A 24,172-nucleotide genomic window follows, 5' to 3' on the forward strand; every position below is an offset into this window, starting at 1 on the left:
TAGTGGGGGCCTGCCACTTGCAGGGGCTGGGCCAGGCTGCAAAAGGTATGAGGTAGCCAGTAGGGGGATCGGCGCAGGATAGGCCTAGTAAGGTATGGTAATAGAATATTACTTTACGATTAAATAAAACATAGGAAGTAACTAAAAAAATCAAAGGCTTAATTGACTGTTTTGGTTAGGTATTATTAATATATCTTACTTCACACTTAAAAAAACCTTAGGAACTCCCTGAAAAAACCCCACAAAGGTTAAAGTGACATTATAAAAAAGTGAAAATGTCAGTTAAAACATTACATTTTAAACTGAAAACGCTGAAATTCATCATTTATAGTTAACTGAAGTAACTATAACTGACACCTTTCTCATGCACTGCTTATTATCTAACATATTACGTTGACAACATCAGTGCAACATCTGAAATTACATCTTTGATGACAACACTGCATGGCAAGGGTGCAAGTTATAGTTATAGTTACTTCAGTTAGCTATAACTAGTGAAATTCAGTCTGTTGTTCAGTTAAAAAAAATTCACTGACATGTTCATCTAACTATGATGTCACATTAACATTTGCTTTTTTCAGTGAATTTTATAAATACACATACATATTTCCTGCCCTCAGAAGAAAAAGGTTTCAAGAACAAATGACAATTAGTACTTGTTAACATAAACCATTAACAAATGAAAATACACATTTACACATAAATCTTTTTGTAAGGGGTCAGGATATGTGAGACAAAAGCTGAGGGTCCTGGGCAAAACACAAATTAAGGAATAATGACACAAATAAGTGATAAATGCTGTTTATAAATGGGATACGAGGGCTGAAATCTAATTAAATGGGTCTGAAGTTGTCAAACTTGAGAAGGATCAAGGCAGAACGGTTACTACACAACCCATACAATGAAGTTAATTGCCATGTAGGTAAGTATTTGTACCTTATTTGTACCTTTACCATGCAGGTAAGCATTTTTTAAAGAACATTCTTTTTATGTTATTCAAAAGCAACAAGCTTAGGGGTGGGAAGAGGTAAAGGGAGGAAATGGTGATTTTAAGTTTCGGGTTGGGTAGAGGTACAGGGAGGTAACAGTGATTATAGGGTTCGGGTGAGTAGAGGTAAAGGGAGGAGAGGGTTATTTTAGGGTTCAGGGGTGAGTAGAACTAAAGGGAGGTAAATGGATGTAGGGGTTAATTTAGGGTTGAGAGTGGGTGGGGTTAAAGGGAGGTACAGATTTTTTAGGGTGTGAGGGTTGGTGGAGGTAAAGGGAAGTAAGGGTGATTTTAGGGTTGGGATGGGTAGAGGTAAAGGGAGGTAAGGTTGTTTTTATGCTTAGGGGTGGGTAAATACAAAGGGAGGTAAGGATGATTTTAGGGTTAGGGTGGGTTGTGGAAAAGGGAGGTAAGCATCGATTTAAGGTTTGGATGGGTAAAGCTAAAGGAAGGTAAGAATGATTTTATGGCTCAGGGTGGGTAGATGTAAAAGGAGGTGAGGATAATTTTAGGGTTGGGTTGGGTAGTTGAAAGGGAGGTAAGCGTGAAATTAAGGCACAGTAGGTAAATCTAAAGGAAGGTAAGGGTGATTTTAGAGATTGGGCTGGGTAGAGATAAAATGTGTTAACTGTGAATTTAGGGTTAAGAGGTGGATAGAGGTAAAGGGAGGTCAGTGTGATTTTAGGGTTCAGACGTGTGTAACAGTGAAGGGAGTAAAGAGTGGTTGTAGGGTTCAGATCTGTGTAGGGGTTGTGGGAGGTAAGCGTGATTTTAGGACTTGGAACTGGGTAGAGCTAAGGGAGGAAAAGGTGAAGAGGAAGTAAAGATGACCAAAGAAAAGCAAAGAAATAAGAGTGAAGATTAATCCAACCAATGGTAAGCAATGGCTGGACTCTACACTCCTAGTAAGTAAAGAAACGGTTTTGTAAGCAACAGCATATGCACTGTCTCAGGCGAGACCTAAACTGTAAGGTGTGGGGGAGAAAGGTAGAGTCAAACTGTCAAAGAGGTGAAGGTGCCCACCAAACATGCCAAAGGGCATAAAACAACAGACAGCACCACCAAAACATTTAGGAACACTAGGGTGGAGGCAGAAGAGTGCTTAAAGAGGGAGAAATAATGTGTTCTGGCTGAGGGGAAACAGCTTTTACCATACAGCCTCTACCATGCAGGACCTTTACCACACAGTCTTTACAATGCAGATAAGCATCACACAGGTAAGCATTTGTACCTTATTTGTGCCTTTACCATTCAGTACTTTACCATGCAGGTAAGTATTTTTTCAATAACATTCTTTGTATGTTATTCAAAAGCAAAAAGTGAATTTAGAGTTTAGGGGTGGGAAGAGGTAATCAATCAATCAATCAGTCAGGGGGTTTAAAGCGCGCTACTCTCCCTTGAGGATCTCAAGACGCTAGGGGGCAGGGGGTGCAGATTCTGACAGCCGAAGAGCCAGGTCTTGAGGCTCTATCTGAAGGTGTGCCGAGTGGGGGAGCGTCTGATGTTGGCTGGGGGCATGTTCCAGGCTTTGGTCATGATGTAGGAGAAGGCTCTTCCGCCTGCTCTGGTTCGGCAGATGTGTGGGGTGTCTGCGAGGGCGAGGTCGGCAGAGCGGAGGTTCCTTTTGAGTATGTGGAAGAAGTCTCTTTCATTGAGGTATTTGGGTATGATGATGTGGAGGGATTTGTAGGCATGGGTGAGTAGCTTCAAGGTTACTCTCTTCTCGATGGGGAGCCAATGGAGGTCTTGTGGAGGTTGTTGAAGCAGGTAGAGGCGACTGCGTTGATCTGTCGGGTCATTGTGAGGGAGGAGTGGCATATGATGCCGAGGTTCTGGCCATGGTCCGTGGGGGTAGGGGGGTGCTGAGGGCGGTGGGTCACCAGGAGTTTTCACACACAGAGGGAGAGGGTCCAAGGACTAGGACTTCTGTCTTCTCCGAGTTGAGTTTCAGACAGCTGCTACTCATCCAAGCTGCAACATCTTTCATTCCTTCTTGGAAACTGAGTATGGTAGTTTTGGGGTCCTTCGTGAGGGAGAGTATGAGCTGGGTGTTGTCAGCGTAGGATACAATCCTCAGTCCATGCTGTCTGACGATGGCGGCGAGGAGGGCCATGTAGATGTTGAAGAGTGTGGGACTGAACGATGATCCTTGTGGTACGCCGCAGTTGATCTCTGTGGGTTTGGAGAGGAAAGGTGGGAGTCTGATCCTTTGGGTTCTGCCGGTGAGGAAGGAGCAGAGCCAGTCGAGGGTGGTTCCCTGTATTCCTGCATCAAGGAGTCTGGCTGCGTGGGTGCGGTGGGAGACAGTGTCCAAGGCTGCAGTGAGGTTGAATAGGATGAGGGCTCCGGTGTGGCCTCGGTCGAGGAGCATGTGGATGTCGTCTGTGCCGGCGAGGAGGGCGGGTCTCGGTGCTGTGCTTGCTGCGGAATCTGGATTGGGAGGGGTCGAGGATGAAGTTCTCTTCGAATTGTTGTGTTTGCATTTCTTAAATATAATTATATTCATTCCTTGTGCATGAGCCTGCTTTGGTCATTGTTAGAATGTAGAATGTATGTGTCATCACACTGTGCATCATTTGTAAAGGAGAGTTATTCCTGAGATGCTGAACTTACCGGATGACATACCTTTGAGCTCTTCAAGTTATTAAAGAATACTTATCTACATTTTTCTGCATTATTCTTTATTACACTGGCGACCATTTTAGTAAGAGATGAAGTAAGTAAAGAACTTGAAAAGTTAGTTTCTTCCAATATTATTGAACCAATTGAAACTAGTGAATGGATTTCTCCGATTGTCGTGGCAAGACGGAGCAATGGAAAAATTAGGCTATGTGTTGATCTAAGGTACCTGAATAACAACATCGTGGTTAACAAATTCCCACTTCCCAAGATTAATGAAATGGTTTCTAGTCTAGGTGATACGCGGTGGTTTTCAACGATAGACCTATCATCGGCGTATCACCAAATTTCCTTATGTCCTGAATCAAAAAAATTCACATCTTTTGTCACGCCATTCGGTTGTTTTCAGTATAAACGAATGCCTTTTGGCTTAGCTTCGGCGGCTGCTGTTTTTCAGCGATTAATGTATCAACTTTTTAAAGAAGAGAAAGGTATCAGGTTCTTCCAAGATGACATTCTCGTTTTTGGGAGTGATGAAGATGAACATTTATTAAGATTGAAAAAGGTTTTGAGTATTCTTGAAAACAAAGGCCTTACTGTGGAGCATTCGAAGTGCAAATTTGCGCAAAAGAGTGTGACATACCTTGGGTGTAGTTACAGAGAGGTAAGGGTGCTTTTGGGATTTGGGTATGGGCAGAGGTAAATGAAGGTAAGGGGGGTTTTAGGGTTATGGTGGGTAGAGGTAAATGGAGGTAAAAATGAATTTAGGAATAAGGGGTGGGTAGAGGTAAAGGGAGGAAAGTGTCATTTTAGGGTTCAATGGTGGGTAAGGGTAAAGGAAGTTAAGGGTCAATTTAGGGTTCAGGGGTGGGAGGAAGTAATTAGAGGTATGGCTGATTTTAGGGTTCAGGGATGCATAGGTGTGCATTTGATTTTAGGATTTGGGAGTGGGTAAAGGCAGGAAAGGGTGATTTTATGGTTTAAGAAGGGTAGAGATAAAGGGATGTAAGGGTGATTTTAGGTTTCGTTGGTGGGTAGAGATATAGGGAGGTAAGCGTTATTTCAGTGTTGGTAGAGGTAATGCGGTAAGGCTGATTTTAGGGTTCGGGGTGGGTTGGAGTAAAAGGAGATAAGCATGAACTTAAGATTCTGAGGTGAATAAAGGCAAAGGAATGTACTGGTCATTTTTGGGTTCAGGGTGCGTAGAGATAAAAGTTGTTGAGGGTGAATTTAGGGTTCGGGGTAGGTGAAGTGAAGGGAGGTAAGGATGATTTTAGGGTTGGTGGTTGGTGGAGGTAAAGGGAGATAAGGGCAATTTTAGAGTTGGAATGGGTAGAAGTAATGGGAGGTAATTTGGGGTTTATTGTTCAGGTGAGTAGAGGTAAAAGGAGGCATATGTCCTGTTAGGTTTTTGGGTTTGGGTAGAGTTAAAAGGAGTTAAGAGGGATTTTAGACTTTGATGATGGATAGAGGTAATGGTGTAAGGGTGATTGTAGGCTTTGGGGATGGGGTAAAGGGAGGTAAGGTTTAATATAGGGCTATGAGGCGGTACATGTAAAGGGAGGAACAGAAGTTCTAGGACTCAGGGTGGTTAGACAAAGAGAGATACCTGTGATTTTAAATTTCAGGGGTGCCTAGAGGTAGTGGGAGGGAAGTGTGATTTTAATATTCAGGAATGGGTAGAGATAATGGGAGGTAGTTTTGAATTTAAGATTACAGCACCTCACAGACTGAGCAATACAGCCCTCAGAGGTCCAAAATAATGCTGAATGCTCATCTGGTAAAACAATATTCTCTAGGCACAAAAACTGCTTACCAAATGACAGGAAGACTTTCTTGTTTCACTCCCTTCACAGGGGAGTGTCCAGCAGTAGCATGTTGAAGCACTAGTGCCTGACACTAAGCCTGATTATGGGACACCATCTCCAGAAACATGTTCATTTGAGCACTCCAGTACCCTGGTGAAAATAGAGCAGTAGCAGCACAAGGGCTTGCATGTCGTCTAGTGCTCTGCTCAATGTAGGAACAGATTTCACAACATCTCTAACTCTTGTTAAACTCTCTATATGCAGAGGCTGATGTACATCATGCTTGAGACGCCAGTTTCAATTTCAAGCTTTCTCGCAAGATGCTGCCAGCAGTTCCTTCAGGCTGTCACATGATACAATGGCACTGTAGAGGTGTTTAAATATTTATTTTCATCTTAAAGTAACTTGAGTTTCCTTAAAGTTCTCTTCTTCAAAGACCCTACAGTTTGCCAATCCTTGTTAACAACACAATAGCCAGCTATATTAACGTGTAAAGTATACTGCATGTAAGGAAACGTATGTTTATTAAGCATGGTCGAGCTTAGTTTGGAGAAACATTTATTCAGCATTCAATGTCAATGTGACACCCATGAACATCAACCTGAGGCCGTGTTACCGCAGTGCTCCCGGGGCGCAACAGGTGTTTGCGTCTGCTTTACATGCCACTGGGGCACTTTGGTATTACAGAAGGGGCTGCAGATGCTTGTGCTTTCCGGTCAGTAATACAGATAGCGCTGATTCACATAAATCGCCACCGCTATCATCAGAGGGCGTTCCTTCATTTGAATGGGGGTGTGGCTCCATGCAAATGAGAGAATCCTTTTGTCTATGCGCCCATGCCATATTATAAACACAGACGCAGAGGCAAAGAAGCTGTCAGGAAGTGCACTGCCAGTGCTAAAAGGTGGCACACTGTCAGTGTGCCTCCGGATGGCAGCCCTCTGAAAGGAGCAAAGGGGGCCCCATGGACCCTCTAGACATCCCCTTGCAGGCAGGTGCAGTCACTCACTGCAGCCACCTTCAAGGGGGTCTCTAATCCCCCTTTAAAGTGCAGACAGGTTGCAGCCTTTACAAAGCTGCTCTGTTTATTACCTCAATGCGCAGCCATCAGGACAGCGTGAGTTCGCAGCCGGCTGGGGGCCGTGCATTCACTATAATGCGGAGCAATTGAAAGATGCACCCAGCACTAATCAGGAAAACGAGTCGCGTACGTAATACAGCCCCAGGAATTGGCTGGCAGGGGCTCAGCACAAACTTCCTTAATGACCTCTGGTGCAACCCTTACAATCAACAAGCCACATTGAGCATACACTCTAGGGGCACTGACATCACCAGAGTGAGTCACAGAAAAAGGACTAAGGAAGGCGGGACTTAATATAAAGCTTGTTTTGAGACTGACCAACAGCATTTTCAAGACCATTCTACCCCAGTCTTTGAGAACACAATGTTATCACTTTTTGCTGTAGCCTCAAAAATTGAGATTTGGCAAAACTAATAGGTCTAGCCTTGGTAAGCTAGTACGATATTTATTTATTTTTTCTTTTCTTATTACAAACAAATGCCACAAAAGTGAAAAGAAGAAAAAAAACTATATTGCAGCCACAACGTGGTTTCAACATGTTTGCAGTAACAATTTTAATTTAAAAAAAAGAAGAATATAAGTACTGTTGGCTTTGGATTTCTGTTACTTGAAGACAAAGTTTAAACATACATGACCAAAGAAAAATATTTAAAAACGGATAAACAATGAAATAAATAATGTCAAATTAAAATATTTACCCTTCTGCAATGCCTCTAAAGTGCACGTCTTTTTAAGGGGATCTTCATGTTATAAGCAGTACTTAATTTGAGCCAGTGGTTGCGGGTGTGGGCCTCCGACACTCATTTTTGGGAAGCAGCACTTATTTTTCCTCACCAGAAGTTTTCCGAGCGTGGGGGAGAAAAAGTGACACAAAGTGGAAAGACGGAGAAAGAGAAATGCGGTAAACCGTGACAAAGGAGAATGCAGGAATTTTGCAAGAGTGAGGTGGAGGGGCAGGGAGTGTCTGGAACTGGATTGAAATGCAGGAGGGGAATTGAAGACTGCGCAGGGACGCTGACGCCTAAGCAGAGCTTTGGGCACCAACACCAATATGCTGGCACCCACAATGCAACAGAGTCAGTGGCTTACTTGGGTGGACCCATTGCCTAACCTATGTACTGTGGTGGGTGAAAGCAACATGTGAATTACATTTCAACAGAACAGTGGATGTGCATATATTCGTCTTCTTTTTATTTATGTTTTTTTCTGATTGCATGAGACTGGCAACAACGCTAAAGTTGTCGGTCCCTAGGCCAGAACTAGACACAAGTGATGTTGAGCAGAATTTTCACGGCTGTTAGGGGAAATGTTCTTTCTCGTCCTTTCTTACTTATGCAAAATAGTTATTTATTTTTCAAATCTATTACTGAGGGATTGGAAATACTCTTTGATTCTATAGCTATAACTACATGACACTGTATACATTTTTTTAAATTTATTTACATTCACCGAAAAGCTTATATCTGAAGTGTGCGAATCAAGGAGAGACTAAAAAGAAACAGACATATTCATCTACACAGAGATCAATAACAAATGTGCACAGACATTGCACACCGACGCTCATCCTATTCGTGGAGTATTTAATGAGCTTCCGGTTATTTTTCTCCAAATTATAACAGAACATATAGGCCACAAGCTTTGGGTTTGAACTTTACCTAGGATGCGATCTCTTTTTTGCAGAGTTGCCCAGAGGGCCTTCAAATTCAACTCGACAAGCCAGCCATTTATTGCAGCCAAAACAAAGCAACACTTTATCTGAGGGAAACGCAAAAGTAATTTCGTTTTGTGTGTAGCTAAGCTGTTTTGCCAGAGGGATTACTTGAAACCAGTACAACAGGTTTGCACGTGTGATTATCTTTGAGTTTGTTTTATCAATCACAGTTCTTGGAATATCTGTGTTAACACTTAACCTATCAAAACAGACAAATTTCAAAGTCCAAGCGTGAAAAAACTCCCTTTTTTCATTTTCAGTGACTATAGGTTGGTTGGGGTGATCGTGAACACCTGCTCATTTCTGATAGGCCGGCCAAGAACGAGATAAACTGGGATTTGGTAAACCTTTCCAAACCTCATTTGCATGAATGTAGCTCAAACTCTGTCAGTAAATCATCTCTTTCCCTTTCTGCATGTAGTGTTCTTAACCAACCAGACTTGAATTTTTCCGATTTCTGTCACCTTTCCTTACAGCAAAATCTAGCGCTGAAAAGCCATGGCTAGGCCAAAATGGGAATCAAAGATAAGGGAGCATGGCATTTTTAATTCAAGTACTGTGCAATTTGCAAAAAGTCTTCTTTATAATCTTTGTGGGCCTCGAAAAATGGAGACTTTATGGGCAATGGTTTTATATTTGCCCACCTTAACCTGAAATTGCCCTGGCAACTGACCGTGGCAATCAAGGCGACATTCTCCCAGATGTGTTGAGGCTATGGATGAATGAAACATTCTGCTCCGCCAACAGTGTGATGAATTTTGCCCACTCTGCACTCTGTTTAGAGTGCAGAGTTCTGGCAAAACTCCGGCAACCGCCACGTGGCAGAGTTTTTACACACGTGCAGCTCGCCAAAATGTACTCGAGCGGCAGAAAGAAGCAGAGCCCTCTGGCATGCCGTGTAGTGCAGTTCATGCAGCTTTTATGGCACAGAACAAGCTCCTGGTGTAATGTGTCAAAATTCTGCCGCACGGGGAGCTCCCCAAAATTCTTCAAAGTGAAACACCAAGAGTTATTCCCACCCCTATTTGAGGCAGGGTACTCCCCTTGAGAAAACTGCAGAAAATGGTAGTCCAATTATTCATTTTATTTTCAGTCACTGTTTCTCAAATCGTTCTCAGGAAAACCACAGCTTTTAGGGTCAGCCCTAAAGAGAAACTCATGGAATTTGAAAGAACGAGAGTCTGCCACATGAACATTGGCCACTATTTCTTCTGGCAGCAAACTGTGCTTGTCATCGCAGACAATGTATACCTGATCAAAAATAGAGGATTGCAGTGGACAGACATACATATTTTTCACAGAATACAAAATCCTATGCCAGGAGATATTACACCAGTTTTAAATACCATGCCAAGATATAATGCCCATCATAGTTCTTGTACCAATTTATTTTACATTGACAGACCTCTCACTGACACTATTACATCTGAACTTCAACAATGCCACCTACATATCAGGCATCTGCATCAGATATTATCCAATATCTGAGGGATTCACAAATATGATAGTTTCACTTCAAGCTTGTGCTGCTCCAGACAAATTATATATGCCTTAGAAATCCTATTCTGACTTGTAAACAGACAATGAGAAGAATTTTAAAGACTAGACTTAGAATATAAAACATGCCGCTGTCATGTCGCCTCGCCTGACCCTAGTATTGGTACAGGGAGGCGGAGGCGGAAAGGGAGGAGCCGGGGGGGAGGAGGAAAAAAGGCATTACACGCACGCACCGGGAGAATAAAGAAGTTAATGATCGAGCTTCCGTGTGTGACTCTTCTTTGAAGGCCAAACGTGAAATTGGCGATGAGGGTGGGATTGTTGTGACCCACCGCTTCTGCCCCCCCCCCCTCTGCCGTGTCATCTGTCCGGTGCGCAGCTGAAGACCGGCTCGTCCAGCGCTTCGACGTAAGAAAGAGCGTGAGAAGCGACCTGAGTCTCGTAGAGGCCCGCGCATTGCCTGAGCGCCTTGTGAAGGACTGGAACCTATGCCAAAGGGTGAGTCCAGATCAGCGACTACCTTTTTTAGAAGTAGGAGGAACTATCAGAGCAAGCACCACACATGAAGACCAACGTCCTCCCCGGCGGCCATCTTTGAGTCATGCACCGTGCATAGGGTAACATTAGCTCCTATCACGCGGCCATTTTGAAGTCAGGCATTCACAGAAACACTTCCCAAAATCTGACAATTCTTGCAAATAAAGCCTCGTACGGCCAGTTGAGCCTGAATCCTTGCTCAAGATGTCAGTGGAAGCTGATTCCTCGCGCCCACCGGCCAACGGATCCACCCAGCAAGCCCCGCAACCGCTTCCAATGCTTTTGGGATTGTCATACCTGCGCCATCCGGAGCCTCTGGAGTTGACGTCTGGGAGCAGCATGGGGCCCAAATGGAAGAGCTAGGCAAAGACTTCGAGGACTTCATGAAGGGGTCTCAAGTGCAAGACTCTAAGCAGAAGCTGATAGCTCTGCGAAACTTGATAGGAAAGGACATTGCACAGATCATCAAAAAACTGCCTGCTGCCAATGCCACCTCATATGAAGACGTCAAAGGAGCTCTAGACCGGAAGTTACTCCACAAACGAAACTTAGACTACGAGCGATATACTTTCAACCTTGCTTCGCAATAAAAGGACGAGCCGATGTGTGACTTCATTGCTCGCATCCGGCGCCTAGCCCGACACTTTCAATACCGAAGATACGCTTCGACTGCGCAATATTGAAGGGTGCCAGTCGGAATCACTACGCCGCTGATTGTTAAAGAAACACTATACGCTCGAAGAAATAGAAGAACTTACTCGCATTAATGATCAAGCGGAAGACCACGCCAAGAAGATGGAAGCCAGCAAATCTGAAAAAAAAGAACAAGCCTTCCGAATGCAGTCTCACACAAACTCGAGGCGCCGTTCCGACCGTCGCAAGCCTGGAAGATCGACACAGTCCCTCCACGCGACCTCCTCGCGCAATGGAACTTGAAGCAGTCAGACAAGCAGGCCAGCCTCAAAATGTTACAGATGCGGCCAGGACTACCCGCATTCAGGCCAGTGTCCCGACATAGGACGGCAGTGTCACCGCTTGGAAGAGAGAATCACTTCGAAGTGGCCTGTCAGACGCGACGGTCGGAAATGAAGACATCCAAGCCAAGCACAGAAACCCGCCACCTTGCTAGAGCAGTACGGGGAAGAAAAAGTCGCTCATCCAGTTCATCAAGGTCGAGCACGCAGTCAGTCAGCTCCTACAGATCCCAGAGGTCGACGTCCTGGGAATCGTCGTCTCTCACGCCCATCTCGCAAGATAGAGATGAATATGTGTGCATGGTGTCAGATCCCGATAGATTAAAGAAATACCCACAGTTGAACATTCGAATAGGGAGTCACCCCGCCAAGTTTGAACTGGACTCAGGAGCGTCCCTGAACTACATCTGCGCCATGGAATATCAAAGCATGAAACCCCAGCCAAAATTGGAGCCAGCCGCTCTCTGAGTCTACACCTGGATATCCAGGAAACCCTTACCATGTCTGGGACAGTTCCGCACGACTCTGACCTATAAGGACCGACAAATACAAGCCCATATCCATGTGATTGAAGGTCCTGATGCGGCGGATTGCCTTCTCAGTCTACTGACAGCAGAACGCCTCAAGCTTGTCGAACTCCTATACACGGTGGACGACTCCCCAGACATCGTCAACAAGTTTCCAAATCTCTTCAAAGGTCTTGGGAAGCTTAACCAGTTCAAAGTCAAACTACACATCAACGAGAAAATATCACCGATAGCACAGCACCACAGGAAGGTGCCATTTCACCCGCAACAGGCAGTGGATGACGAGCTACAAGACCTGCTGAGAACAGATATCATTGAGCGATCTACAGGCCCCACTCCCTGGGTGTCACCAGTGGTGGTCGTGCCCAAGAAAGGACAAGACAACAAAGTACGCCTATGTGTGGACATGCGAACCCCGAATACAGCTATTGAAAGGGAATGACACCCCGGACCCCACATCAGTGACATGATTGCACGTCTCAATGGGGCAGCCGTCTTTTCAAAGCTAGATCTCAATAAGGGATACCACCAATTGGAATTACATGAGAAATCCCGTTACATTACCACCTTCACCACCCATCAAGGCCTGTTCCGCTATAGGCGTTTAAACTTTGGAATATCTTCAGCTGCCGAGATTTTTCAAGAAGCTATCCGGCGTGTGATCCAGGGCATCCCAAACGCTATCATTTATAGCGACGACATCTGGGTCTTTGGGGAAGATCAAGCGGAACAAGACAAGGCATTGGACCGAGTGTGCCACGCCTTACTCAATGCCAACCTCACACTCAACCCAGATAAATGTGAGTTCAACAAATCCACGCTAAAATTATACGGACATATCTTTTCCAAGGATGGCATGAAACCAGACCCTGAGAAAGTGTCTGCCCTTGCGGACACTCCACAGTTACTGTGCCTGTTACATTAAGTACTATGCCACCATCAGCTACCCGCTCAGAGAACTTACTCGCCAAGGTCAGCAATTTCTGTGGTCACCTGCGTGCGAAAACGCGTTCAACAAAATCAAGAAGGCAGTGAGCACTGCTATCAACTTAGCATACTTTGACACCAAAAGAAAGACTGAAATCACAGTGGACGCCAACCCTGTAGGCCTGGGTGCCATTCTGGCACAATATGATAATGAAGCAGACAAACGTCATGTCGTCGCATATGCCAGACGCAGTCTCACCGATACGGAAAAGGCTTACTCGCAACCTGAGAAGGAGAGCCTCGTGGTTGTGTTGGTCTGTGAACACTTTCACCTGTTTGAATATGGGAAGCATTTCACACTCATCACGGACCACCCAGCGCTCATCACCATCTTCGGCAACCCGCGGGCAAAGATGCCCCCAGGGATAGAAAGATGGGGTCTACGATTGCAGGACTACGTTTACACTATTGTCCACACACCCGGGAAAGCAGAAAATCCAGCGGACTACATGTCAAGGCACCCTCAAGCTCCAACACTAGAGCGATGCTGTATAGCAGAAGAATACATCCACTTTGTTATTGACAATGCATGTCCTCCGGCAGTCCCACTAGAGGCCATTCGTGAAGCATCTGCTCAAGATTCCACCACCCAAGCCATCATGGTTCGTGTACGCACCAACTCGTGGAGACACCTGGACAACAGTCACCAAGGCACAACCGTCGACACTCAAGAACTCGCTGCATTCAAACACGTCCAAGAAGAACTATCAATCAGCACGGACGGCTTATTACTGAGAGGTGGGAGAATAGTCATTCCTCAGCGATTGCGACAGAGAGTCATCAACTTAGCCCATGAAGGGCACAGAGGAGTTGTAGCCACAAAGAAAGCACTCCGGGAATGCGTCTGGTTCCCATCACTTGATCAGATGGTGGAGGCCACACTCAAGGACTGCGCCTCATGCCAATTAGTGGGTCGAGACGAACCGCTGGCTCCATTGCAGATGTCTGAGCTACCAGATGGGGTAAGGCAAGAAGTTGCTATTGACTTCTTTGGTCCGTTAAAATCAGGCAAATATATCATCGTCATCATGGACGAATACTCTTGCTTTCCCATCGCGCATCAAGTATCCTCCACCAAAGCGATGGCTGTCATCCCTGTCATCGATTAAACGTTTGCAGCCTGGTGAATCCCCATGGTAGGAAAAAAAGATAACGGCCCACCATTCAACGGCCATGAATTTGCTGAGTTTGCAAAACATCTGAATTTCAAACATCGGAAGATCACCCCCTTGTGGCCTCAAGCCAACGAGATGGTTGAACGGTTTATGGGGATACTCAAGAAGACCATTCAGCAAGCAGAACTCGCACACCGCGACATTCAGCAAGCGCTAAATGAAGTGCTGCGAGTATACGGACCACGCCACACAGTACCACGAACCAATGTCCTGCCACCCTGATGTTTGGGCGAGTTCCCCGCAATCAGCTCCCCGCCTCAGCCACTGTCATACAATCTCGAGCCGTGACCACCGATCATGACTCTCTGGTGAAACTTGATCATGAGAAGAAGTCATAGATGAAATACTATGCTGACCAACGCAGACATGCACGACGGACGGACATTCATGAAGGAGACTGGGTACTGGTAAAACGCAACCGAAGAACAAAAGCAGACAGTCGCTACCTAACACACCCTTTGCGAGTCTCCAGCCGAAAAGGGACAATGATCACGGCTTAGTCTGAAGGTAAACGGATAACACGGAATATATCTCATTTCAAACGATGCAACCCCTCTGTCTACACTCAAATTCAGGACCGGGACTCGGGTACAGATTCGTCGAGTCAAGGAAGAAATAGTGACGGAGCGCGTCCCAGATCAGTGATGTCTGAAGGAACAAGGGACAGCCGTGCTCTGGATCAGACGCGAATCAGCCGTCCACGAAGAACAACCAGGCGACCTGTTGGACTCATTGAAGAACTCTGAGAGACACTAAGCACTATTGTACAAAAGGGGGAGGTGTCATGTCGCCTCGCCTGACCCTAGTATTGGTACAGGGCAGGCAGAGGCGGAAAGGGAGGAGCATGGGGGGAGGAGGAACGAAGGCAGTACACGCACGCACCGGGAGAATAAAGAAGTTAATGTTCGAGCTCCCGTGTGCGACTCTTCTTTGGGGGCCAAACGTGAAAGCCTCTACAGTGTCTTCCAAACACACAACTGGCCAGCTAACTTACAGCAACTTCCAAAAGGCTTCTAGCTATCTAGAAGGCTAGGTGTAAACATTAGAATACATGTATTTACCCCACAATGAATTAAAACCCTTGAACTTCCTCCTGCACAAGGCAGGTCAGCATCCTAAAGGAAACCAAGGCCAGGATTTACTAAACTTCACACAACGCAACTTGACAAGGGAAGTTGCTGCACTGTGCTGCATCAAATGGAAGGCAGGAAAAAACATGGGAGGTCCCCTTATAATACAATCAGGGACAGGGAGAGCATACGAAAAGCAAATATGTCCCTAACAACAGTGATGGTAAATCAGAAACTTAAACAATGCTGGAGGTCAGGGAGCTAAAAATTTGAGAAGACATTACAGTTATACAGTATCATAAAGTCAACACTACAATTAAAAAAACAAAAAAAAGACCATATATTGGCATTGGGTATTTATTAAATACAATTATATACACAATATCATATAAAAACATTTCATTAAAAATACATAAATATTGAGAAAACAGTTGTTGACACAGCGTTTCGGTGAGTACGTCAATAAACACCTTCTTCAGGATAGTTTTCCAAATAGCAAAACACATACACTTATTATCATATACATGTTGACATAACAATTCTAGTTGACAATCATTATTTCTTTTTACTGCTAAAAGTTTAACATTTTGTATACCCTACATAACCACCAGCACAGAAACTTCTAAAAACAATACAAATGATACTGCATCATTTTAACATGTAAGCAATAATAATAGCAGTTACTCTCCACATGAAAATAAAATGGTAACAACATACCTAACCACAGTGAAGATTATGTTAGAATTCCATTTGACTAACACATCTGGCGATTAAAATCATTGCGATTTAAAATCTTGAAGAGAGAGGGGAATGATTATCTCCTCTTCAATTAAAAACCTTGATTTGAAAGAAAAATAAATTAACATTTCATTTACAAATGCCCTCAAGTGATTTACTTATATTGCTGCAATAAGTCATACTGATTGTTTGATAAAGCCAAATGGCATACCTTATGGTTCAAGGTATTCACATTGCAGGATTGTGTACTGGTGCCACCGTTGGTTTATAACGTTAGGATACTAAAAAAAACAAATATTCAATATTCAGAATCAGTATTAATATTATGCCCAGAGGTTACATATCTCAGAGGGAAAAGAACCCGGATCTAACCGAAGAAATAGGAGCTAAGTAACGCCAGCCATTGTGTGGTGATTGTAGTTCTCAGACTAGGCTGATGTGCCAGGTTTTTGTAAGTAATACCACAGATGAGTTAATACATGTCCACTTGGGCTGGCCTCTGGTTTACCACCTATAACAGGATATCACTTTATGGTTACATTTTAAAGTTTCTGATGTGCATGGTAATTTGAAATTCAGACATATTTGATCCTAACTCCTCTGATATTCTCAATCCTTATTGTATAAGGGAATTATCATTAGTCACGCAGCAATTGTATGTTATGTTGGATCAGCATCTAGTTCTATTTAGTGTCTCACATTATGGTGAGTGAGCACATACCCGCACACCTAATACAAGATCGGCGGGTGTGTCCATATTGAGAGCGAGCCCCGGGGCCTCTTAAAAGGGAATAGGCATTTATTCAGCAAAAGTTTGATCTTTACTATTTGCACTCGGGTACCGGATGTCTAGTATTATGTCGGGATCACAATTATGAATGCTCCTGCTCGTCACAGTTTTAATATAAAATACATTTTCGTATATTTCAACAGCGAGCGCGACTGCTTAGCCAGTGTCATGGTAACATAGACTGCAGCGCGTGATTGATGCTGCCACTGCTATCGAAGTGTTACCTCACTTGCAGCTGCTACGCAGAGTGTGCCATTCGTAATTGTATCCAATAATAAATAGTTTATCGAATATTTCAACAGCGAGTACGGCTGCTTGCCAGTGCCTTTGTAGCACAGAATGCAGCGCATGGTTAATGCTGCTGCTACTGACAAAGTTCTACCTTGATTAAGATTCTTGCCAACCTCTTTAGCATACACATACACTATTAGGTGTTTTGCTATGCGGCGACCTTGCAGACAGACCGGAAACAATATGATATAATGTCTGGTTGAAACATTTCTTCTTTTCCAGGTCCTATACACAATTATTTTTGATTCCAAGGTGGCTGCTAGTCTTATTGGAGATGTAATAATCCACCTGTCAGTGTACTTGGGGATTTATTATTCCACTAGCGCAGTTTAGACTTGCGAGAGGGAAATAATTATAAAAAATATATATATTTCTCTGTGTCATTATAAATTACTTTTGTACCGTATAAAAGACTACCCTTACCTTTGTTTTTACTTTATAAGCCATCACGTGCATAAATATAAAGACGCATTGCAAATAAATCGCGATGTTGACGGATAGTCACGTCATGACTATGAGGTCAATAAGCAGTATCAACAAAGTATCTTCAATACACAATACAACATAAAGGCCTATTCTTATTCGTTTCTCTTAAATATATGCTTATACACTGCCAAAACATATTGTGATGCAAATGCATGATCGTGTCACCACAACGAGGAGAATGTTAACAAGCAGCATCAATAAAGTTTCCTTAACCTCTTGCATGCTAATGACAAGGTGAACTCGTCATGAGGCACAATGAATCTGTGCTCATGACAAGGTCAACTCGTCATGTATAATGGGGAACATAAATCTGTAGCGCAGGAGGGGAAAACCCCTTAGCAGCCAAGTGGTTAAAACACAATACAATACAAACTTCGAAAAAAGTGAACGCCTCGACAACACCATGTGATTTTGACATGGTGATCACATGCTGATCGGGAGGCATATTTAAATACAGCTCTGGTCGGACTACTTTGATGTATCCTGACCCGGAAGCTGTATACTGGTTTCAGGGAGGCTGCGGTAATTTTATCAGGTATGTGTCTTAATCTACGAATGGTACACTCCACGTAGCTGGATTTAGTGGAGGACTTTGTCAGTAGCGGCAGCATTAACCATGCGCTGCGTTCTGTGCTACAATGGCACCGGCTAAGCAGCTGTGCTCGCTGTTGAAATATTCGATAAACTCTGCGTAGCAGCTGCAAGTGGGTAACACTTCGATAGCAGTGGCAGCATCAATCACGTGCTGTGGTCTATGTTACAACGACACTGGCTAAGCAGTTGCGCTCGCCGTTGAAATATACAAAAATGTATTTAATATTACAGAGTTGTTTTAAACAGGCAAGAATGGGCCAATTTTGAATTTTAAAACTGTGACGAGCAGGGGAATTTATAATTGTGGTCCTGACATAATAGTAGACATCCGGTACCCGAGTGCAAATACTAAAGATCAACATTTGCTGATTAAATGCCAATTTATTCCCGCAATGTTTATGCAGCCAACATTCCCTTTTAAGAGGCCCCGGGGGTCACTCTTGATATGGACACACCCGCTGATATTGTTATTAGGTGTGCGGGTATGTGCTCACTCACCATAATGTGAGATACCAAATAGAACTAGATGCAGATCCAACATAACATACAATTGCTGCGTGACTAATGATAATTGCCTTATACAGTAAGGATTGAGAATATCAGAGGAGTTAGGATCAAATATGGCTGTATGTCAAATAACTATGCACATCAGAAACTTTAAAATGTAACCATAAAGTGATATCCTGTTATAGGTGGTAAACCAGAGGCCAGCCCAAGCGGACGTGTATTAACTCATCCGTGGTATTACTTACAAACACCTGACACATCAGCCTAGTCTGAGAACTCCAATCACCACACAACGGTTGGCGTTACTTAGCTCCTATTTCTCCGGTAAGATCCGGGGTTTTTTCTCTCTGAGATATGTGACCTCTGGGCATAATATTAATAGTGATTCTGAATATTAAACATTTGTTTTTTTCAGTATTCTAACGTTATAAACCAACGGTGGCACCAGTATACAAACCTGCAATGTGAATACCTTGAACCATAAGATATGCCGTTTGGCTTTATTGAACAATCAGTATGACTTATTGCAGCAATATAAGTAAATCACTTGAGGGCATTTGTAAATGAAATGTTCATTTATTTTTCTTTCAAATCAAGGTTTTTAATTGAAGAGGAGATCATCATTCCCCTCTCTCTTCAAGATTTTAAATCGCACTGATTTTAATCGCCAGAAGTGTTAGTCAAATTGAATTCTAACATCATCTTCACTGTGGTTAGGTATGTTGTTACCATTTTCTTTTCATGTGGAGAGTAACTGCTATTATTATTGCTTACATGTTACAATGATGCAGTATCGTTTGTATTGTTTTTAGAAGTTTCTTTGCTGGTGGTTATGTAGGGTATACAAAATGTTAAACTTTTAGCAGTAAAAAGAAATAAAGATTGTCAACTAGAATTGTTATGTCAACGTGCCTATGATAATAATTGTATGTTTTTTGCTATTTAGAAAACTGTCCTGAAGAAGGTGTTTATTCACGTACTCACCGAAACTCTGTGTCGACAGCTGTTTTCTCAGTAATGATGTATTTTTAATGAAATATTTTTATATGATATTGTGTATATAATTGTATTTAATAAATATCTAATGCCAATATATGATCTTTGTTTTGGTCTTTTAATTGTAGTGTTGACTTTATGATACTGTATAACTGTAATATCTTCTTAAATTGGTAGCTCCCTGACCACCAGCATTGTTTAAGTTTGCGATTTACCATCACTGTTGTTAGCAAACTATTTGTTTTTCGCTGCGTCAAATGGAGACAGCAGAAATGAGCCGTATGTCTAAGATATGGTGCGGTTTTGCTCTCTAGTACAAATGGGGCATGTCTGGCTGCCTAGTGCCAAGATAAGCACACTTGCACCATGACTTAAGGGTGCCTGCATGGTGGTAAGAATAGTTGTTGTGCAGAAAGAATTGCCTTCCTGCACAAAAACTATTCTTAAAGGCCTATGCCTCTCCACATGTATGCTGCAAAATGCAGCACAACCTGAAGGAAGAAGTAACAAAGAGAGATAAAGATACTTCTCTTTGTTGAGCCAGACTCGAGTAAGCTCCAACCCATGTTTACTAACTTAGTAAATATGGGGTTGCTGCAAAATACTTGGGTGAATGCATGGGAAGGCCCACCCATGTAACGCCTCCCCGGCACAAGGTAATGCGAGGTACAACTCACAAAAGTGGGTGAGTTTCTTGGCTCTGCTGTGATTAACAATGTCACAAACATCCCCAAGCAGGATTTTGAAAAAACAGTCCTATTAACCAATATTCTGGTAGCCCTTATAGCAAACTACACTGCAGGTTGACTCGTTTTTGGTTCTTACAAAAGGTATTTATTTTGCGCATTAGTCTAGTCCCACTCAACCACCACTTTTTCACAATTTTTCTTGACCTTAACCTTTTTTTCTTTTTTCACCTAGGAACCCCATATATTGTGCCAGTCTTGTGTCTTAATGTAAACACATTAGCAAAGGCCCAAGTTATCTGTCTGATAAACTTTGCCCTTATCAGCCAGAGAGACCATTGAGATCTAGTGAGAAGGCCCTGAATACTGTTTCTCGAATGAGAAAGTCTTATTCAGGAGGCAGGTCTTATTCTTACTTGGCCCCTCTGTATTGGAACAGGCATCCGCTCTACCTACGTCATTGAATGGAACATTTTAAATTTAGGACATTTCTTAAGACAGAGCTGTTTGCGGCCTTGTCTATGATTCTGGTGCTGGGCTGTGCCGAGCAACCCATCACGGGCTAACCTAACGCTTGCTATCAAACATGGACACAAATACTGAGTGTTTTTCACCCCACATCTGATAATGCTCTTGCATTTTGACCCACTGCTCTTCCACTATTTTATTGACTTCTCACAAGTGCACATTTGGCAAATCTGGAAGATGTTGCAATGAAGATCTATTACATGGATGATGATGGTGTCTACGAATTCGAAAATGCACCAGAGAGAGTGCAGGAGTGAAAGAGAGTGCAGTGGTTGCAACAGTTGCATGACGTTTCACTGCAGGTCCAACACAGTCTGCTTTAGGAGGACTGGGGAGGGGGGGCCAGTAACTACACCCCTTGTGGGAGTACACTGGAGGGCCTCGGGTCTCTTTGTGTGCCCCCCCTAAAGACGGCAAGCTTGAGGGCACACACTTACTATACATCTCTATGCTGCCTCCAGAGGGGCTCGTGGGTAGTGCATCACCAATCAGTTTCTCCAGTTGAACCACGTCCTCTGCATGTAACACCTCTTTACCTTTCACAGACTGACAATATGGGCTTGTACAATGCATACTGAGGAGAAGGCCTCACAAGCATCTGCTTCTGTAATACCCGGGACCACGAAGCGCAGACACTAGCGCCTGAATCGCACCTATGGAATACGTGTGCTCCAGCACTGAATGAACAATCAGTTTGTGTTTATTTGTTGGCTTACAAAGATAGAGTTATAGAACAATTACTGAACCAGCTACATATTAATAAGTCATAATCTCGTTCAACCATTGACATGGTGTCCATACCGAGATTTAAAAGGGGCAGAAGATGAAGCAAATCATTTGATTTTGGAAGAAAATGTAAGTGAATATCACCAAAATGAAATAAGAAAAATGCACGAAGCAGCAACACACGGTATTTAGAAACAGAAAGAAGCACGTCTCGAGTGCAATGATGTGCAGTGGCGCTTTGCTGAAAGCATTGTTTCCCTTTCATAAACTTACCTGATTGATGTGTTTCAGTTTGTCGATAATTTGACTTATCACTGGCTCAGGTCCTTTTAACTTTGCTTCCTGATTGCTCGACTGAGATTTCACATTGTTCTTCATCGTCTGGGGGTTGTACCTAAGACAATTGACACGTGAAAGAAATAAAAGAAGAAGGTCATTTGAGAATTGTTTCTGGGAGTTCGTTCAGCTCAAAACGTCTTTTAAAGAAACATGATTAAATACATTGATTATTGAGCTTCAGTGTTCTTGTCGCAGGTCCTTCTATACACCCGCTGAAATCACCAGCAAAGCATTTACAATGATGCAATCCTGACATTTCAGGTTTGGAATAATGTTGCTTTAGAGACATTCCTGTCAAATACTGTTGTTATTACAAAGAAAGTTTACCTCGGGAATGACATTTTGTTTGGCCTATTATAGGTTCAGGGAGAGGAAGGCATCAAAGCTGACAAGCTTGGATGCGGCAGCATTAGCTTATAAATGAAATAAAAATATTTATAAAGTGCACTGCCGTCCAAGGAGGTGTCCTGGCACTAATAATGGACCTGCAGGCAATGACTGCTGAATCACATGGCATTGATGAGCCAGATTCTCAGTTGTCTTCTGAAACGGATCAAAGACCTTGTGTTTCTCAGTAAAGAAGGCGGAGCGCTGCAGGACCTAGTGGTGAGAGAAATGAAGTCCCTGCCACCCAGAGAGCTCCCCTGATGCGAGGTGCTGCAAGGAGTTTGGCGTTGCTTAACCTCAGGTGTTTGGATGGCAGATAAGGAATCAATTCGTGTTGCAGATAGCTTGGTCCTGAGCCATAGAAGGCCTTGTGCACCAGGCACAGTGTTCTAAAGACGCTATTTTTCTGTCTTGGCAGCCAAAGAAGCTGTCTTAAATCTAGGCCAGAAAATGATGGGGCAGATTTAGCATTGATCTGGTTGTCACACTTTGGATCATTAGCAATCTGTTTGTTTACGTTTTATGTAAGCCCATGTGCAAAGAATTTCCATAGTTCAGGTGAGAAGAAACCAGTCTGGGCAATGTTTTTTCTGCATGATATTGGGAGGAATGAGAGTGCCTTACAAAACATTCTTATTATCATTATTCAAGGAAAAGTCACTTTAGCAATGTGGGGGGCAAAAGATGATTTATCCTCAAATACGATGCCTAAGTTGCAAGCGCAAGAGTGCGTGGAGGTGGACTATCCCGGGTCGCTGGCCACTGTGCAGCTGACCAGATGGAGGTTTGAACTGTGAAAATTCAAATCTCTGTTTTGTCAGATCCGGAAGGCGATCTCGGACAGTTCTTCAAGTAGGTTTTTGCAGCGCCGTCACTGTCAGATGAAGACATGATGATATGAGCATCATCTGCATAAGTACTCAAATAAAAAAAAAAGAACTAATCAAATAAAAAAGAGGTGCAATATAAACATTAATATAGGGGCTCAGCGAAAACCCTGTGGTACCCTACAGACTGATGAAACACTCTCATGGTCAGTTACATAAGCCAGTGTTGGCAAGCCATTGAAGTAAGGTTGAATGAGACATGATATCGAAAGCGACAGAGAGGTCAAGGAGAATCAGCTGATCCCCATTGTTCAAGAACCCCGCATAAGGAAACTTACCACAATAAGTGCAGTTTCTGTATTGTGGTTAGCCCTGAAACCTGAGCCGTCCAGATAATGGCTGGTCCCAAGATAAATTGTTAAGAATGCTTGCTTTGGTGCTTTAAGTTTAAAACCATTTCTGTTCTCACAGATACATTTTGGGTGTGGCACTTCTAGAGCTGAGCACTATATACTTACAGAGGTCTGCACATTTGGGCATGTCCTCTTTGTGCAGGGAGGTGGACACCTGTTTAGTTTCGACTTAAAAGACTATCTCTAAATGTTATGGTGTTATGGTCATGGCCAAGGTGTGAGACGGTGAAGTATCAGTGTGAGGCACACAGGGATAGTTGGTGAGAGACCTCTGGATACCTCTCTGACTCTCAGGAAAACGTAGTCCTGCTGAGCTGAACTAGATATTCAGCGAGTGCGATGGACCATTAACTTCAGAAAGTAACTTCAGAAAGTCATTTAGTGGATATTAGGCTATGAGCCTTTCTTCACTGGTATGTACCTAGCATGCCGTGTCAAATTATGACGACTGCTACATCACAGACTCTGTGGCAAAGTTACTCTAACGTTTTCTGCTTTGTTTGGACACCCCAAAAGCATGTAAAAGTGGAAGCAGCAAACAGTGCTATCAGGACAAGAAGGAGATGATAGCAGTAAAACTGACTGCAATATGAGCTAAGGCTGCACTCGGTAATGGCAAGGAGTGGCAGTTGTTTTACTGACGAAGAAATATATTTGCAGAAGCAGTGGCACTGACATACCATACTCCATATCATAACCATACACCATACCATACATAACATAACCATACTAATACAATGCATCCATCCACCTCTTTCTCTCTCCTTTCCTCTTTCTTTTACTCTGTTGTACCAATCAATTCACCCACCATCTCCCTTTTGTGTGCCAACTTCTCTTCCCTGCATCTATAGCTATGTATCCCCCCACAACCCCACTGTCTCTGAGTCTCT

The 24,172-nt window shown here is 43.4% G+C and overlaps 1 protein-coding gene across 1 annotated transcript in view; it reads right to left on the reverse strand.

Moving 5' to 3' along the window:
* GPC3 (glypican 3) overlaps positions 1-24,172 on the reverse strand; it is a 1,537,945-nt gene that overhangs the window by 692,602 nt on the left and 821,171 nt on the right. The window contains exon 4 of the mRNA XM_078685953.1: positions 21,590-21,710. Coding sequence (XP_078542079.1) covers positions 21,590-21,710 — 121 coding nt within the window. The remainder of the gene's footprint in view (positions 1-21,589; positions 21,711-24,172) is intronic.

Source organism: Lissotriton helveticus, chromosome 4_1 (genome assembly GCF_964261635.1).
Source record: "Lissotriton helveticus chromosome 4_1, aLisHel1.1, whole genome shotgun sequence".
In the NCBI taxonomy this organism is placed as follows: Eukaryota; Metazoa; Chordata; class Amphibia; order Caudata; family Salamandridae; genus Lissotriton; species Lissotriton helveticus.